The 17,761-nt window shown below is 41.7% G+C and overlaps 1 protein-coding gene across 5 annotated transcripts in view; it reads right to left on the bottom strand.

The window, feature by feature from the left end:
• Window positions 1-17,761, bottom strand: part of NFXL1 (nuclear transcription factor, X-box binding like 1) — a 78,993-nt gene that overhangs the window by 46,953 nt on the left and 14,279 nt on the right. For 3 of the 5 annotated variants that reach the window (XM_083630196.1, XM_083630197.1, XM_083630198.1), the window contains 7 exons: window positions 16,282-16,389; window positions 15,357-15,509; window positions 13,605-13,711; window positions 5,431-5,601; window positions 4,653-4,762; window positions 2,730-2,863; window positions 350-528 (listed from right to left, as the gene is read on the bottom strand). In XM_083630196.1, the coding sequence (XP_083486322.1) occupies window positions 350-528; window positions 2,730-2,863; window positions 4,653-4,762; window positions 5,431-5,601; window positions 13,605-13,711; window positions 15,357-15,509; window positions 16,282-16,389 (962 nt within the window). Of the gene's footprint in view, window positions 1-349; window positions 529-2,729; window positions 2,864-4,652; window positions 4,763-5,430; window positions 5,602-7,137; window positions 7,515-13,604; window positions 13,712-15,356; window positions 15,510-16,281; window positions 16,390-17,761 lie in introns of those variants that run through there. The other 2 variants (XM_083630199.1, XM_083630200.1) reach the window with 2 other exon arrangements.

The following is a 17,761-nucleotide window of genomic DNA, read 5'->3' as shown; positions in this document are numbered from 1 at the left end:
ACATGTAACCATATTAGTAACCATATTATATTTTTAAATCCGCACCATCCTAGGCTTTTAATTACAATCATACCTTGGTTCTGGAACAGCTTAGTTCCCGAATGTTTTGGCTCACAAACACCACAAACCTGGAAGTTGCTGTTCCGGTTTGCAAACTATTTTTGGAAGCCGAACGTCTGACGGGGCATCCACGGCTTCCGATTGGCTGCAGTAGCTTCCTGCAGCCAATCAGAAGCCACACTTCGGTTTCCGAACGTTTTGGAAGTCGAATGGACTTCCAGAACGGATTCCGTTCGACTTCCAGGGTATGACTGTATAGCTTACGTACAGTTACATTAACATCACATACCTGGGTGACAAAGTAGCAGGCACCTGTGTCCACAGGGAGGCTTGAAATCTCTTTCACATACTTGGCCACAGGAATGTGGAACTAGCCAGGGATCAAGTGGTGGGTCCTCTACCTTTCTGCAGTAGCAGTAGTAGCGAGTGGGAGTCTCCGATCGCTTGTACTCAAATCTGCACTTTGGACTGAAAGATCAGAGGAAAAATTCACAGAGACTTAGGTAAAGTTCAGCTGAAGTATATGACTTTACTGTAACCGCAACAGTGATGCAGCCACAATTATGGATACTAAATGCCGATTCAAAGCCCAGTGTTTACCAACAATGCAAAACAAAAACAAAAAACCATGACACTGTAACATCAACCAACAGCAACTGAAATAGATTTATTTACCGGATTTTTTACAGTGCCTTTCAAAAAAGGGTTTCCAGGAAATTTACAGAGATGCATGTAAAAACATAATATTAAAAATACAGGTTCCATCCAAATGCCTTCTTAAACAAATAATTCAGTCAACAGAGCATGAGACTCTTAATCTCAGGGTCATGGGTCTGAGAGCCACGTTGTGCAAAAGATTCCGGCATTGCAGTGGCTTGGACTAGATGACCAAGTCCAACTCTACACTTCTATGATACTAAGTCAAAGCAGCATTAAAGAGAGAAAACGGTTTAAGCAGCCCCAGAGAATAAAAGTATTTACCTGTTGCCAAAAAGATACCAGCATAAGCACCAGGTGAACCTCTCTGGGGAAAGAGTTCTACAGAGAAGGCACCGCAATCCAAAATACGTTTTCCCTGGCTGCCGGCTGCCTCACTTAGCAGATTGTCTTAGTTCATGGAAGCTTGACATGGAAGCAGGTGTCCCTTCAGGTAGCTAGGTCCAAAGCCATGTAGGGCTTTCAAATGTGAAGCCCTTGAGTTGTGTTTTGGAACAGACTGGAAGCCAATGGAGTTCTTTCAATATCTATGAGATGTTTTCCCAGCAACTGGTCCTTGTTCCTACCAGAGCAGCTCTATTCTGGACTGAAAACGAGTTTCTACCGTCTTCAAGAGCAGTCCCATATAACAATAAAAGGAAAAGGGCTAAAGGGACCCCTGACCATTAGGTCCAGTCGTGACCGACTCTGGGGTTGCGGCGCTCATCTCCCTTTCTTGGACGAGGGAGCCGGCGTACAGCTTCCGGGTCAAGTGGCCAGCATGACTAAGCCGCTACTGGTGAACCAGAGCAGTGCACAGAAACGCCGTTTACCTTCCCGCCAGAGTGGTACCTATTTATCTACTTGCACTTTGATGTGCTTTCGAACTGCTAGGTTGGCAGGAGCAGGGACCAAGGAACAGGAGCTCACCCCGTCACAGGGATTCGAACTGCCGACCTTCTGATCGACAAGACCTAGGCTCCGTGCTTTAACCCACAGCGCCACCTGTGTCCCCATATAACAATAGTCTAACAATAAAGTTACCAACCCATGGATGATAGTTGTCAGGCTCTCTCTATCCCAAAGGGGTTGCCTAAGCTGGTGAAAAGCACTCTGCACCACCAAGGTCACTTGGGCCTCCAGTGATATAACAGGATGCAGAGATATTCATCCCACGGGGAGGAAGCCAAACACTATTTCTTCAATAAATAAAAATTAACCACCCACTCAAAAGGACCGCTGTCTTGCTCAGTGTATGAACATCCATCCATATTGTACCGAAGTAAGACTTTTTGTGATACTTCAGCTAACATTATGATTACAACTGTGCACTGAATGAAGAGGTTAGGGATCAAAATTCTCACAGGGAAATTTCACATTTCCACTCTACTGCTGCTGTGCAACTGCTTAACCCTAAGCGCCACTCAAAAGAACAAAACAGGATCACATTTGCCATTAAACAAGGCTAGAGGCTAAAAGAATTCAGGTCAAAACGCAAGGGAAGATCAAAAGGGCAGATTATACCAACCGGAGTAGCAAAGAGAAGGAGGAAATTAGGCTTTCTGTCCTCAGACATTATTTTATTTTTGATTATGTTATGTTTCAACAGGAGCATTTCCCCAGCTTTAAAGCTGTATATACTAAAAGTTCTGGAAACAGAGAACTTTCATCTGAGCAAATGGTGTGGGATTCAACTGACTTACAATGTTTTAAGTTCACCCATTGCTACTTAAACGTGTTTAACTTTAGTTGGCTGTGCTCACAGAGCAGCCAAGTCCTCCGTCATGGAGATGGTATTTTTCATGCACACAACACCAACATACCCTGGGATTGCTAAAGATACTTAAATGCAAAGGAATTTTTTCATTAAATGCAACATTAGAGCACACATTCTACAGCTGTCTAGCTCTTCTTTTAAGTACTGTTTTCCCACCACATAAAGGAGCTTTCAAAATAAAACCTTAAAAGCCTACCAAGGCCATGGATAATCCCTCTTTCCGAAATCATCATCTGTCAATGGAGAAGATATTAGAAAAAGGCTATCCTTAGCCCACTTCTGAATGCAAGGCATGTGAAATATGCAGAAACATCCAGAACAACTCCAGACCTAGAAGGCAGATAAAGATGTTTCAAAGGCCTTTCCAAGTAAACATGCTGATTTGGCGTATAAAATTCAACACACATATGCAACAATCCTCCTCTCCCACCGCCGCAAAAAAAAAACCTAAGGTGAATATTGGGTTTTATTTATTGTGCTATGTCCTGATGTAGATCCTGTTATCTGGCTGTGTAAAGAAGCCATTTTATTAATTTTAAAAAAAAAGTTAGCGTATTTACATGAATCAAATGCTCCATTGAATCTAATGTGCACCCTAATTTTCGCAATGTAATTTGGCCAAAAAAGGTGCACATTACATTCAAATAAATACAGTGGTATCCCCACTACAGGGTCTGTTACAGAGTTTAAACAAAAGGAGCACTGACTTATTGGTAGTTTTTTTAAAAATGTGGTCAAAGCATGACAGACACAATTTCACAATTTCTGTATTTCACAACAATCCAACTATAGTTTACCAAGACCACGTGGCCATACTGACTCCTGGAGAGCATCTTGACCCACCATGTTCATCAAAGTGTTGGTGCTGACCTTTAAAGCTCTAAATGGCCTCGGTCCTGTATACGTGAAGGGGCATCTCCACCCCCATCATTCAGCCTGGACGGTGAGTTCCAGCTCCAAGGGCCTTCTAGTGGTTCCCTCACTACGAGAAGTGAGGTTACAGGAACCAGGCAGAGTGCCTTACACCTTCTGGAATGCATGCCCCCCCCCCAGGTGTCAAGGAGATAAATAACTATACAACTTTTAGAAGACATCTGAAGGCAGCTCTCTATAGGGATGTTTTAAATATTTGATGTTTTATTATGCTTTTGTATTTGTTGGAAGCTGCCCAGAGTCGCTGGGGTAACCCAGTCAGGTGGGCAGGGTACAAATAATAAAATTATTTATTATTATTATTATTAAGCATAGTGCAATGAAACAGATAAGCCAAGGTTTGGCTTAGTGTGTCATCCAAACACAGGATTGTGGTTAAGGTCTCTCCTCCTTAGCCATTAACCAGGGGACAAACCTTGGGTACAGGCAGTGGTTAAGGAGGAAAGAACTTAACCATGATCCTAGGTTCAGATGACACACTAAGCCAATCTTGCATTGCACTAAAAAGACCAGGAGAAGAGCCTTTCTGGGAGCCAACACATTCTCACAGTCCTGGTAAGCCGTAGTTTGCTTTACTGTGATGTGCAAACAAGCTCAGAGTGCAAGAAAGGTAAGTATCTCTTCTCCCATTTGTCCTTCAAAGAAGTCACTCTTCCTTGGACCTGACCCCTTTCAGAGTATGCTTGTCCTGGCCAGGATCCATCCCATTCCGAGCAAGAGTGCACAAGTGAGAGAGTGCTGAAGGCCAGAGCTTGACTGATGATTTCAACACGTGGCAATTTTAGTATCAGAAGTGGTAATTTCAATTGTACCACTAGCTCTTACTGTGGTTTCTTAGGTGGGGGAGGGGGGGATGTGTTGATGATTCCCTAAATAAATGTAACGGGATGCAGAGAACAGGTTGGATTTCTGCAGCTGGACCCAATTCAGGCAGTCAAAGTAATAAAACAAAATTACTTTTTCATGCCCAGCCACAATACAAATGTCTGTAAAATGCGAGGCTTTTGATCACTTTCTGAAGCTATCAACAGCATTTTGAAAGGAATTCCAAAGATGAAGTGACAGCACAGTCGAAAGCATACTTCTTTATATGCCCTCTCTAACTGAAAAGCAAATACATTCCAACTAAACAGCAAATGTTGAAGAAGTGGTACTGTTACAATACTCTATAGTGTAAGATGCTTACCGCTTGGTTTCTCTTAATTGAAGCAATACATATCAAGCACGTCATTGCCCCAGACTGAAAAGCATCATTCATGTACTGCCTTGTGCGTTCCAGTTCACTTGCATCTCCATCTTTGAACAAGACAGGAAGACAATTTTGTTTTTTGTACAAAGCAGTAGTCAGTGCTATTTTATCCTAATGTTAGAGGACCAGTGCCAAAGGATAAATCAAAAGCTTATTTGTGAAGCTCTTATTTCCATGTAAAACAAAATGCCACGCTAACATTTACTGATGGTCTGAAATGGAAACCATACATGAATCAAGGCCATACCTCTCTAAACCCCAACATATAATGACTACTAAGAGACTAATGTCTGTGGGAAGACTGTTTCATAATCAGGGGACTATCAAAGAGTAGGTCCTTTTCAAAGTTTCAGTCACCCAAATCTCCAGTGAATCTCAACTCACAGGCTGAATGATACAGGGAGAAGGGCTCCCTCTGTTAACTAGGTCCCAAGCCATTTAGGCTTGAATTGTGCTTGGTAGTGAATAGGCAACCATTGCAGATCTTTTAAGAACAGTGTTATATGGTCTCCTACAGCTACTTTTGTGACAGATTGAGCTATAATTCTGAGCATACATACATACATACATACTGTATGGTTCCTATAATATCAACATTCATTAATGTGTTACTACCCCAATTATAGAAATCATTATCTGAATAATGATCTCAGTGTAGTGATGGATAGGTCTTTATAAGGCAAGGGCATGTGAAATAAATAAATAAAAGCTTTACCAGTTTGATTTGTATAAGTGGTAAATGTCTTGGCCAATATTTTTCCATGTTTTCCTTTGATATCTTCATCTTCTTCTTCAGAGGAGGAACTAAATTGATCTTCAACAAGCTTTCTAGCTGCAGCTTGGTTAGCCTTCTTAATTTCATCAAATTTTTTCTGAGAGGTTAGCTCTGTTAGGGGAACAAAGTTTAAACAGAGTTTAAAATGTGACAGCATCTTTCAGAAAAATAAATGCAACTAATAAAAACTCTGTTTAAATAACTAACAAAGCGAACATTAGATGCTTTAAAAGGAAGATTTTTTTTTACAAAGGCCACACCCTAGCACGGTTTCGATTATCTTCTGGCATTCTTGGAAGGGGCACATGACTCTTCACAGCTGGTTTCAGTATTTTCTTGAAACACAGCCTATACTTCCCTGGTTCTTACTGCATAAGCAATGTATACAAGCTCATTTACATTTGCACTTCTGCTGCAAAGGTGAAGAAGGCATACAATGGCTTGCATCTAAGGGCCCAACTTATAGTTACACATAAATGTGCATAATCAAACCCTTAACAGCTTTCTTTCCTGCTTCAGAAGGGGCCATTTTGGAGCAAAGCAGCAGTGGAAGGGAATGCCTAAGTCTTCATACATCCATTGGCTGCATCTCTACTCCAAACAGCTGCTTCTATTCTCCAGTGTGGGGATTCCACATCCATACATTTAAAGGTCATTGCTTCCCCCCAAGAATTATGTGAACTGCAGTTTTAAGGGTGCTGGGACTTCTAGCTTTGTGAGGGGTAAACTACAGTTCCAGGATTCTTTTGGGGGAAGTCAATGAACGTCATGTAAGCACATTTGCATATAATACTTGTCTAGTTTTCAAATCAGTTCAGCAATGTAAAGCACAGCAACAATATCGCAAATGACCTAAATGTTCAATAATTACAGCAGCAGCCACACAAATCAGACATGCTCCCACTTCTCAGCTCCACTGTCTCAAATAACTGAGCAGGCTTTGGGAAACCGACTGCTTTTAGTGAAGGACTGGTACCTTTTTATTGTAATTATCTGTTTTAATACATTTTATATTTGCCTTAATTGTATCAATGCTTAATTGGTCGTTGCTTTTAATGATTCCCCACCCAACAGTTTTCAACTGCTCTTATTGTAAGGTGCCTTGAGTCCCTGTTAGGGAGAAAGGCAGGGTATAAAACATAGTAACATTAACCTTAATACGGATCAAAACAAGCGTACACTGCACCTGTTAAAAACACAGAGCTTAAGAGAGTCCACCTTAGATAAAAATGGTCCCTATTATGAACTGGTTTGTATCCTGATGGAGATATATATACCTAGATAGATATGGAAATATATATACCTACACTTCAAGCAAGATTTCAGCTTCTGCTCAGGGCGATTAGAAGCTATGCAAGGGTGTATCTAAGCCTCCTATCCCACCATACCAAGAAGCCTTTTTGGAAATATAAATATATATACACACACACAGACAAACACACATATACACACAGTGTAAAATAATAAATTAAATGCACTCATTCTTGAGGCAGCTGCAGGAAAGCTGCATTCTTGCTCTCCCTTCAATACATTTTATTTTATTTTTTTAAAAACACACCGCCTCATGCCTTTCCTATTTCACCTGGGCCCCAAGTGGAGTATGAGAGGGTTCCCCCCCCCTACGGTAGGTGTTGTGAAAATACTCACCGCGGGCTCCTGAGGCGTTATTACTACAAGCCCCGGCGGCCAGGGAGGCGCCTCCCCTTCCCCTTCCCCGGCCGCCAGGTCCGCTGCCTGCAGGGACCCCGCCAGCTCCGGCTCTCCCCCTTCCCCGGCCACGGCCGCCCTGGCGCCAAGCCGCCTCCATCCTTCTTCCTCCACCTCCTCCCTCCCCGCCGCAAGGCCCGTCGCTCGCTCGGAGCCGGGACGGAGCAGCCCGTCGCCGCCCGCCCGCTTTCAGAGGATGAGGCGCAGCGGCTGGAAGGATCCAGGTGTAGCCGACGTAGCGCTTCGCCCTTCCTCGGCAGCTCGCGGCGTGCCGGCGCCTAAACTACAACTCCCGGCATCCCTCGCGGCATAGAATCGGAAGTGGGAAGTGCAAACACCGGAACCGTGGTGTGGCAGGACTCCTCCCCCCCTCTCTCTTTCTGTGCGGCGCATAAAGAACCGGCGGCCTCCGAAGTGATCCACGGAGAACTACAGCACCCAGAATGCATCAGAAGGAGTGCCGTCGAGCGCTTCCGTTTTGCGCAATTATATGTATAATTTATTATTATACATATAGTAATATATTTTAATTTTAATTTTCAATTTAATTAATTTATTATTATTATTATTATTATTATTATTATTATTATTATTATTATTATTATCATTATTATTATTATTATTCCACGCCCATCTGGTATTTAGACCCCGCCTGTTTCCCCCCGACAGGGAACTGTGCAAGGTCTCATTCGCCCGGGCTAAGATATTTCAGTGTTTTTCCTGCAGGGTCACTTTGGTCTATACAAATTTAATACATAATAAAAGTATTTCTCCACAACCAGGCGTTTGGCTGATTAACATTCTGTGGTTTTTAAAATGTGTTTGTGGGAGGGGGAAGTTATTGGTTTGTTTTTTATGAAGGGCAGTAGACAATTTTTTTACTACTACTACTACTACTACTACTACTATGTTGCCATTAGTTACTACAGCTAAGTTTTGTTCCAGATTTGCTCAGCGAAATGTTACTGGGAGTTTATGCTCTCTGGACTCCCCAGCCCACCCCTCCAGTTTGTGTTACTTAGCAAAACCACTTGACATTAATCACATTCAGACAATCAATTTGCATGTCAGGCTTCTTCAGAACAAAAAAAGTCCCATGGCAAAAGAAGAAGAAAAGCAACATGCAGAAGGAAAAGTTTTGAGGACAGTTGAAAAAAACTTTTTTGTGTGTGCATACACATTTCGGTACTTCAAAAGTGCTGTTTTTCAGGTTTCAGCAGTCTCTCCCAAGGACTGAAAAAAGCAAGCAAATCCCTCAAGCCCCTTTTTTTAAAATCAGGCGACCTAATCCAGACTGTAGCTAACTGATATTTGCTTCTTTAAACACAAAATGCCAGTGTACTACAAAGAATAGTCACTGATAGTTGCAGTACAAGTTCTTTTTTCTGTGTAAACCAAGAGTTAATAATTTTTTTCCTCCTATTTTTGGGATGCCTATATAGACCAGCGAGAGCACAAATATTAAATATACACAACATGTTTTGCCAAAACAGAACTGAGACATGGAATGTGCTTATCAAGAGGTTGCAGAACACTAAGGGCTGCTGAGAGATTACATCACCTCCCCGCATCAAGGTCACCTACCAAGAGAAGATCAGCCTGGTCCAAACTACTGACCAGAGGGACCCAGGAAGCAGTTGTACCTGCACAGCTTCCCAACCACAGTCCAAGGAAAGAACACAGGGTTAAAAAACCACATGACCTTTATATGAATTTCCAGATCAAGACTGCTGAATGGAAAGCCTGACAGAACAGTGCTGCATTTTGAAATGTACATGTTCCAAAATATACCTCTTCCTGCTGCCATTTACAAACTGATGTCTTTCTTCCACCTCATCCATTTTTTACGGAGTCAATCTTGCTACCTTTGGGCAGGGCTTATGCCTTTATTTTAATCTACTGTACCTAGTCACCATATGCAGTCTAGAAATAATTTAGCTCTATGTTTAAAACTGTTGATAATCACAGAATACGAGGTCTCCTGGTAAGAATTTATAGCTGGATCTCAAGAAACCCCTTTAGGGACACGATCCTCAGAGGTTATTTGTAGCCAGTCAATACAAACGGCAAAATTTTTCACAAGGATTTAATTAAATATTTTATTAAACAGTGTGGAATTTTATCGCATCACATTCTCCCGATAACTTGTAACTGACTGTTTATAATTACTGCTAATTTTCTGGGCTGTTGCTACAAAACAAAGGCGTTCTGTCAGCGGTGACTTTGTTCTGAGTGGAAAGTGCAGCAAACTTATCATCTGTAAATCAAAATGACTGCTCAGGAGTCCAGCCAACTATCTTGATACTAGGTGCATTGTACAGGGCACAATATAAAATGTAATCATGCAATACAACTGTACAAAATGATTCCTGTTCAAATTAACCTAAAATTTGATCCATTGGGATTTTAGCATATTTATCATCTAGATTAAGTGATATTTTCTGAAGTCACATAACAGATAAAATGTAAATTATTGAAAATACCCTTCATGCTTGGCTTAAAAAGAAAATCAGCCAAGATTAACAGATTCCATGTTCAATGAAGCCTTCTTATTTTGTCTTTTATTAGACTCTTTATTACAGATTCGGCAGTGCTTACAGTATCTACATTTCTATTCTTTTCATTCTTCAGTTTCTTCTAAATTTGATAAATCAAAATCCATAGGCGCTTTGATGATGCTCTCAACTTGTGTTAGCCTTATTTTCAATTTTTGCTGTGCAGCACCATATTCAGCCAAAAGTCTGGCAAACCTTGTTTGTAAACAGTCAAGCATTACTTCTATTTGGTTGACCTTTTCCTCGATATCTTCAGGATCTCTTCCTGCGTTTGCAGCATCTAAATCCAGCAGTCCATCTTTCATAAGGACTTGCTTTCCCTTCTCTTCCAACAAGGCCTTTGCATCTGGGTATTCTGTTAAAGCCTCCATTAGGTCGTCTTTAGACAGACAAAACAAATCTGAATAACCAATGCTTCTAATGTTAGCTGTTCTCCGATTTCCAGCTTTGCTACCTTTAATGTTAAGAATGCTAATCTCCCCAAAGTAGCTGCCATCACTTAGGACCACATATTGAGTAACTCCATCATCAGCAACCACAGCAAGTTTCCCTTCTTTGATGATGTACATTTCTCGCCCAATATCACCTTTCCGACAGATATAATCTCCAGGACTGTAAACCTGAGGCTGTAGTTTTAAGACTAGCTCAACCAGTAAGCCAGCTTCACAATCTGCAAAAATCTGGACTTTCTTTAAAGTTTCCAGATGAACATTGATGGCAATTTCTGCTCGTAATTTATCTGGGAGATACTTCAAGACTTTTCTTTCATCTACTGCCTTCTTATTTGTCCACAAATAATCAAACCACTTGATAACTCTGTTTTCTAAGTCTTTGCTCACATTTCGAAACTGCATGTACTGTTTTATAGTATCAATCCTTGCTTGAAATTCTTCCCTGGCAGCATTCATGTTGGAGATCATAGAACCAATATTACCAACAATGGTAGCAAAAATTAATATACCAACTAAGAAGTCAACAACGACAAATAAATACTCAGCATCTTTCACCGGAGGTGGTGTTTCACCAATAGTTGTCAAGGTCAGTGTGGACCAGTAAAGGCTGTAAAGATACTTTCTAGCCAGCCGGCCAAATTCAGGATGGCTAATATTGGGATAGACCCATGTGTCTGTTCCAAAGCCTATGGCTTTGGAGATTGAAAAATACATACATGCATTCCAGTGGATAATAATTATAATATACATGACAAGATTTGAAATTCTGAATATATTTGGGTAACTTGTTCTTGTTTCTGTTTGCTGGAAGAATTCAAACATACGTGATATTCTAAGTAATCTGTTTATTCGTATTTCTGGATAGTTCAAGCCTAACCTGAAGTAAAGTAGATCAGTTGGAATGATGGAAAGTACATCTAATTTAAATTGTACCGTTCCCTTATATTTTTTCTTAAGTTTAAGTTCTTCTTTCACCAACAAACCTTGTTCCAGGTAACCTAAAATAAAATGCAGAAATAACTTTGTGATGCAGTTTTGTTTTATTTTTACTGACATGGCAAAGGGCAAATATATATGATAATTTAGTAACTCCTTGGTAAACTAGTTATCTGTATTATCCTGCCAAGTGGTGAGAATTTTATCATACAGTATTTCCAGTCCCACACCAAATCAGGAATCTAGAAGCAGGTAAATGACAGAATTTGATAAACGGACACCTGTATTCATCCCCCCAATTATTTTTTTCATAATACTGTGAACTCCAATGGAACCATAACTGGGTGAAAATTCTGAACTATTCTGTTTTTCCTGTTACCAATACTACAGTGGTACCTTGGGTTACAGATGCTTTGGGTTACAGACGCTTCAGGTTACAGACTCCGCTAACCTAGAAATAGTATCTCAGGTTAAGAACTTTGCTTCAGGATGAGAACAGAAATTGCATGGCGGCGGCGCGGCAGCAGTGGGAGGCCCCATTAGCTAAAGTGGTGCTTCAGGTTAAGAACAGTTTCAGGTTAAGAATGGAACTCCAGAATGTTTTAAGTTCTTAACCCGAGGTACTACTGTATCAATGGGACGCGGGTGGCGCTGTGGGTTAAACCAGAGCCTAGGACTTGCCGATCAGAAGGTCGGCGGTTCGAATCCCCACGACGGGGTGAGCTCCTGTTGCTCAGTCCCTGCTCCTGCCAACCTAGAAGTTCAAAAGCACGTCAAAGTGCAAGTAGATAAATAGGTACCGCTCCGGCGGGAAGGTAAACGGCGTTTCCGTGCGCTGCTCTGGTTCACCAGAAGCGGCTTAGTCATGCTGACCACATGACCCTGAAGCTGTACGCCGGCTCCCTCGGCCAATAAAGCAAGATGAGCGCCGCAATTCCAGAGTCGGCCACAACTGGACCTAATGGTCAGGGGTCCCTTTACCTTTACCATTGTATCAAGGTGTACAGAATCATTGCTTAGGAGATGAGATGGTAAACTTAGTGCCCCTTTCGTTTATCTTTACAAACATTCTGAGGACGGTCAAACAGAAGAAAGGAGTTGGTTCAAATGGAATGCTCCTGGTCCAACCCTGCAGTTAGTTGGAACAGGAAGTAGTAACAAGTTCAAGTGCTCTACCCCTCCTCTCCTCACTTCTGCAGATGGCAGAAGAAACTCATTGGGTTTGGAAAACCTCACAGTTTTTCCATGACATGCAGATCACGAAATTGTGGGCACTGCTTGATTACCCGTTTATTGAGAGTTCATCCTGCTCATCAAAGCATGTGTCATCCCACACTTTCCAGTGCATGTTTGCTCCATCACTTCCCTAATCACAAGAAAACCAGTGTTTTTGGGAAAGCGGGGTTATTGTGCAATCAAGTATAACTCTGCAACCCAAATTCACCAGTATCTGATGGAATCCTACCAAATCCAAGCCTTATTCAGCTGTGGGGTGGCTGCTGCTGTGCTTGAGCCTGGCAGAGGGGAAACGAGCTTCTAAAATAGTATTTTACATTGGGTTGCCACATCCATGACTGGGCTGAACAGGCTTAGGGGCCAATCTAAATCCTACCCCCAGCCGGTGCTGCCCGTCCCACACCCCTGGAATTTCCTGTTTTTGAACTTAATCCAGCCTCAGCTCAGCAAGCTTTGGTTCAGCCAGGTGAGTCAGGATGTGCAAGTTATACTAGCCTATCTTCAGCTGAGCTAATGTTGGCGACCAAACACTGGCTGAGCCAGGAATCAGCTGGCTAAGCTGGGGATCTGCTGCATTCTAAGCTGTTAAGAATTTACTAGGGCTGCTTGATTTTATTTGATGGTTGCATTTCGCCTTTGGTGGTTTAAACTATGTTTGCCCACACAGTCATTTTAATCACTTAAGCCTTAAAAGCAGACTATACGTTTTCTAGAATAAATAAGGTGGTATTCCGATCCTGCCTTAATATGCATTGTCACTTATTAATGAGAGCAACCAAAATATCATTCTTCCAATAAACGCTATATAAAGGGTCTGGTGACTTCTGTTTCAGTGTATCTGAAGAAGTGTGTATGCACACGAAAGCTCATACCAAGAACAAACTTAGTTGGTCTCTAAGTGCTACTGGAAGGATTTTTTTTTATTTTGTTTCAACTATGGCAGACCAACACAGCTACCTACCTGTATCTAGAACTATATAAAGAGACAGCCTTGAGCTGGCTGGATACGGCAATGTGGGGTGTTACTATCAGAATATGATACATCAGTTCTGGTGGTGAAATAGGTGACTTTTTAAGATGGGCCGTTTTCCACATAGAAACTTTCAATGTCTTGCACAATCCTCCCTAAAGAAAGCTTACTAGGTTACCTTGTCTTTGCTATTCATTTTAACAAGGTAGTATAACAAAAAAATTACTGACCATATGATTCAGCAGAGGATACCCTTACCTGTTCTTGTACGTACAAACATGTCAGCAACATAGAGAATGTCTGATATATAGTCAAAAATGAACCACATCTCTAGATGGTTGCTTTGAAGTTCATCAAAGCAGGCTCTGAGTAAGAAAGGAAACAGAATTTCAAAATTTAGAATTTAAAAGTAAGTATTTTGGCAATGCAGGCCTTGATAATGATAATAATAATAATAATAAAATTTTATTTATATCCCGCCCTCCCCAGCCGAAGCCGGGCTCAGAGCGGCTAACAACAGTAAAATGATAAAACATTCTAAAATCATTTCATTATAAAATTAATTCAAATCAGATTAATGGCAACCATTGGGCTAGCGTTCTGTAAGGATTGCCAAAGGAGGGAGTCAGGCTGTGCCCTGGCCAAAGGCCTGGTGGAACAGCTCTGTCTTGCAGGCCCTGAGGAAAGATGTCAAGTCCCGCAGGGCCCTAGTCTCTTGTGACAGAGCGTTCCACCAGATCGGAGCCACAGCCAAAAAAGCCCTGGCTCTGGTTGAGGCCAGCCTAACCTCTCTGTGGCTTGGGACCTCCAAGATGTTTTTGTTTGAAGACAGAAAGTTCCTCTGTGGGACATACCAGGAGAGGCGTTTCCATAGGTACGAGGTTCCTAGGCCATATAGGGCTTTAAAGGGATAAGCTAGGGATAACGAACCTGTGCCACCCCCCACCCCAATGTTGTTGAATTGCAACTTTCAAAAAGCCCCAGCCAGCAAGGCCCAGCATCAGGGATGATGGAAACTGTTGTCCAACAACATCTGGAGGGCCACAGTTTCAATACCTCTGTCATACACAAAAGAACAAAGGGCATTCGGGTGATCTATAGAAATCTACTTCCATCAGTATTAGACAATTCAATGGGACTGAGGGAAGACTCTCAGTTTATATTTCCCATGATTTGTACACAATGAGTGACCTTTTTACTTCACTCTTGTCCGGTGTTAAGTGTTTGTATATATTCCACTACAAACCCATACCATGCCAATGCAAAAGAACACTTTCCCAAAGTTTATGATGTTTTGCTCATTTGTGGTCTGAGATTCTAGGGGAAATGGCAAAATGCAGCCAAAAAGATAATCCAGGTTTAAAAATCAAATGAATCCCAACATTGGTTAAAGTAATATAAATGTCTCCCAACACAGGTCAAAGTATCTGTGAGAACTAGTTGAAGCATATTCTTTGTATCTTGATCTGCTTGCTCATCAGTGCTTAGGTTTAAAATAACCAAATTATGATATGCTGATGGAATGGATGGCAAAGCAAACGCATCATCTTTTCACTGTCCGCCTGGCTCAAATCAAAATTCTGTCATCCCGCATGCAGCTGAGGCTAAATCAAATTTAGGGCAACACTCATTACACAGAGAAGCTCTGCATCTAAATTTATCACAATATGGTTCAGCAAATCATCAACATTTGTATACATTTTCCGAATGTCCAAAGCTCTTTGCTTACATTATATCTGCAATCATTACAGACAAGTAAGCACTGCTTTCTCCACACTGCAATAAGTGAGGGGAGAAACGGCACCGATGTTTATTGTGGCCTGCCTAAGTTTCAAGTCGGAAGTAACATTTTGAGCTGAGGACTTCCTTGTTCACAGCTCAGATTAGCCAAGCACATTAGTTAACTGCTGAACCATCTAATGGCTTCCCCCTTTAGACGCTGCAGAATTGTTTTACTGTTGAAAGGGTCTTGCTTCCTTTCATTTCTCTGTTTAAGATAAAGCAAAATACCTAATATAGATCAATATGCTGCAGCGCTGTGTCGTTTTAAAGTACCTAGCAATGATCATTATCCAATTGTACATGACAGGCAGAGTGATGCAAAACAGCCAGTTGTAATACAAGTTTCCCGAGGGATCAATAACAAATACCTCTTTCTTCTCCCTAAACAGCAAGCAGAAGGAAATTAATATATTAAGAAGCAAGCGGTACATAACAGCCATAATAAATGAAAGCCAGCAGCATTTTCCTATTGATTTTAAGGAGTTTACTGAAACATATGCTGCAGTCTAGTACACACTTCTCTGAGAGTAAATGCCATCAAACCTAATCGGGCTTACTCCTGAGTAGACGGGCATAACTACACTATTAAAAAGTACTTAACTTTGGATGGATCATCATGCTTTCTCCAAATCAGGGGTGGCAAATCTTTTTCAGACCAACGGTCAGATTCTTTAGTGGGCAAATGTCTTGGGCTGGCTGGATGCAGAGGAATGGTGAGGGGGCACCAGCTGGTGAACCCCCAGAGAAAGCAGGCGCAGAGCCAGGGGACTGGTGGTGGGACAACGATGCATTGTCAGAGGGAGAAGAGGGAGCAGACTGGGAGGAGGAGGTGCTGGAAGCTGAAGAGGCAACAGGGTCAAGTGAAAAATAGTATGGTAACTTCCTATGGTAGCCCATAAGCATGCCATCGGCCTAGCCCACATGTTCCTGGGTAGCAAGGGGAGCTGACACATTTCCTTCCAGATGTTGTGAACTACAAGTCTCATCAGTTCCAACCAGTATGACCAACAGTCATGGATGATGGGAGTTGTAGTCCACAACATCTGGAGGGCACCCTATTGGCTACCCGTGCTATATAGTAGTGTCACTAGTGCACTGTGAGGCCCAGCCAAGTGAAAATTATAACGTATTTTCAGCCCTGAAAAACACTTACTCCTCTTCCTTATTTTTCTTCTCAGCTTTATCTTTCTGTCTCTCTTGGTGGTCCTTATTTTCCTTGGCCACTGTGTCCTTTTCTTTTTCCTTTTCGCCATCAGATTTGCTGAAAGATTGATGGAAATTATATGACTTTTACAATAAAAGTAGAACCATCCCTTCAGAAAAGTCTTATTACATATCGCAGTGTATATTTAATTCTCTTACCTTTCCCCCCATTTCTTTGTACCAAAGAAACACCTTTACAATCAATTGTGGAATACATTTTAAAAACTGATATTTGCCACTATTATTGTAACGGGGGGAGGGGAAATAGGTATGTTGTTGGCATATAGGAGATTTGCTGCTGCAATCATATTAAAAAGTAACATTTATATTTTGGATAGGTGGAGTGTAGGTAGAAACAACAAAACTATCAGGCTCGCCTAGTTGGCATGCAGGTCTCAGTTTATACTCAACGATGGCCAATTTCCCCACATTAAAAAAAAAAAAATAGCCATTCCCTAGATCTGTCCCCAGATGTTTCACTTGGCATTCTCTTGGCCTAGTAAAGACATTTCTTGTTAAACTCTGATGAGCTCCACTATTTGTTGTTGTTGTTGTTTAGTCGTTTAGTCGTGTCCGACTCTCTGTGACCCCCTGGACCAGAGCACGCCAGGCACTCCTGTCTTCCACTGCCTCCCGCAGTTTGGTCAAACTCATGCTGGTAGCTTCGAGAACACTGTCCAACCATCTCGTCCTCTGTCGTCCCCTTTTCCTTGTGCCCTCAAATCTTTCCCAACATCAGGGTCTTTTCCAGGGAGTCTTCTCTTCTCATGAGGTGGCCAAAGTATTGGAGCCTCAGCTTCAGGATCTGTCCTTCCAGTGAGCACTCAGGGCTGATTTCCTTCAGAATGGATAGGTTTGATCTTCTTGCAGTCCATGGGACTCTCAAGAGTCTCCTCTAACACCATAATTCAATAGTAAAGACATTTCTTGTTAAACTCTGATGAGTTCCACTATAGTAACCAGCAATAATGGCTGAAGCAAATGGGCAAGGCAGAACCCTGTAAATACAAATGCTATTCCTTCCTCAAGAATGATTTGCTCCTTCTGTAGGCAGGTGTCATGTATATGGTTCTCCCAAAGGTCTGTTTCAACCTATGGCAAATTATATTGTACTCTATAAAGCAGCAGTCGGCAGCATTTATCCAGCCGTCCTGCAGATGGCAGCAAGGTCTCAGCTGTTTTTAACAACTAGTGCTCTGCACTGGAATAAAAATTAAAAACACCTTTCATCTACATAGCTATGCGAAAAAGCGAAGGTCATTTGTTTATGAAAAGCTATACGCTTTGCAGGTCTATCCAAATCCATTAAAATCAACCAAAATTTGCCATTTACTTCAATGGGATGGAAGCGGTATTGTTTTCAAAGGAATTTTCAATCTACATAATTGGATGTAGGGAGATGTTTATGATGGGGTCAGTGCTCCTCGTGC

Source organism: Podarcis filfolensis (assembly GCF_964270895.1).
Source record: "Podarcis filfolensis genome assembly, chromosome: 9".
Lineage (NCBI taxonomy): Eukaryota > Metazoa > Chordata > Lepidosauria > Squamata > Lacertidae > Podarcis > Podarcis filfolensis.
Note: the sequence above shows the minus strand (reverse complement) of the source record. Positions and strands in the feature narration are given on the sequence as shown.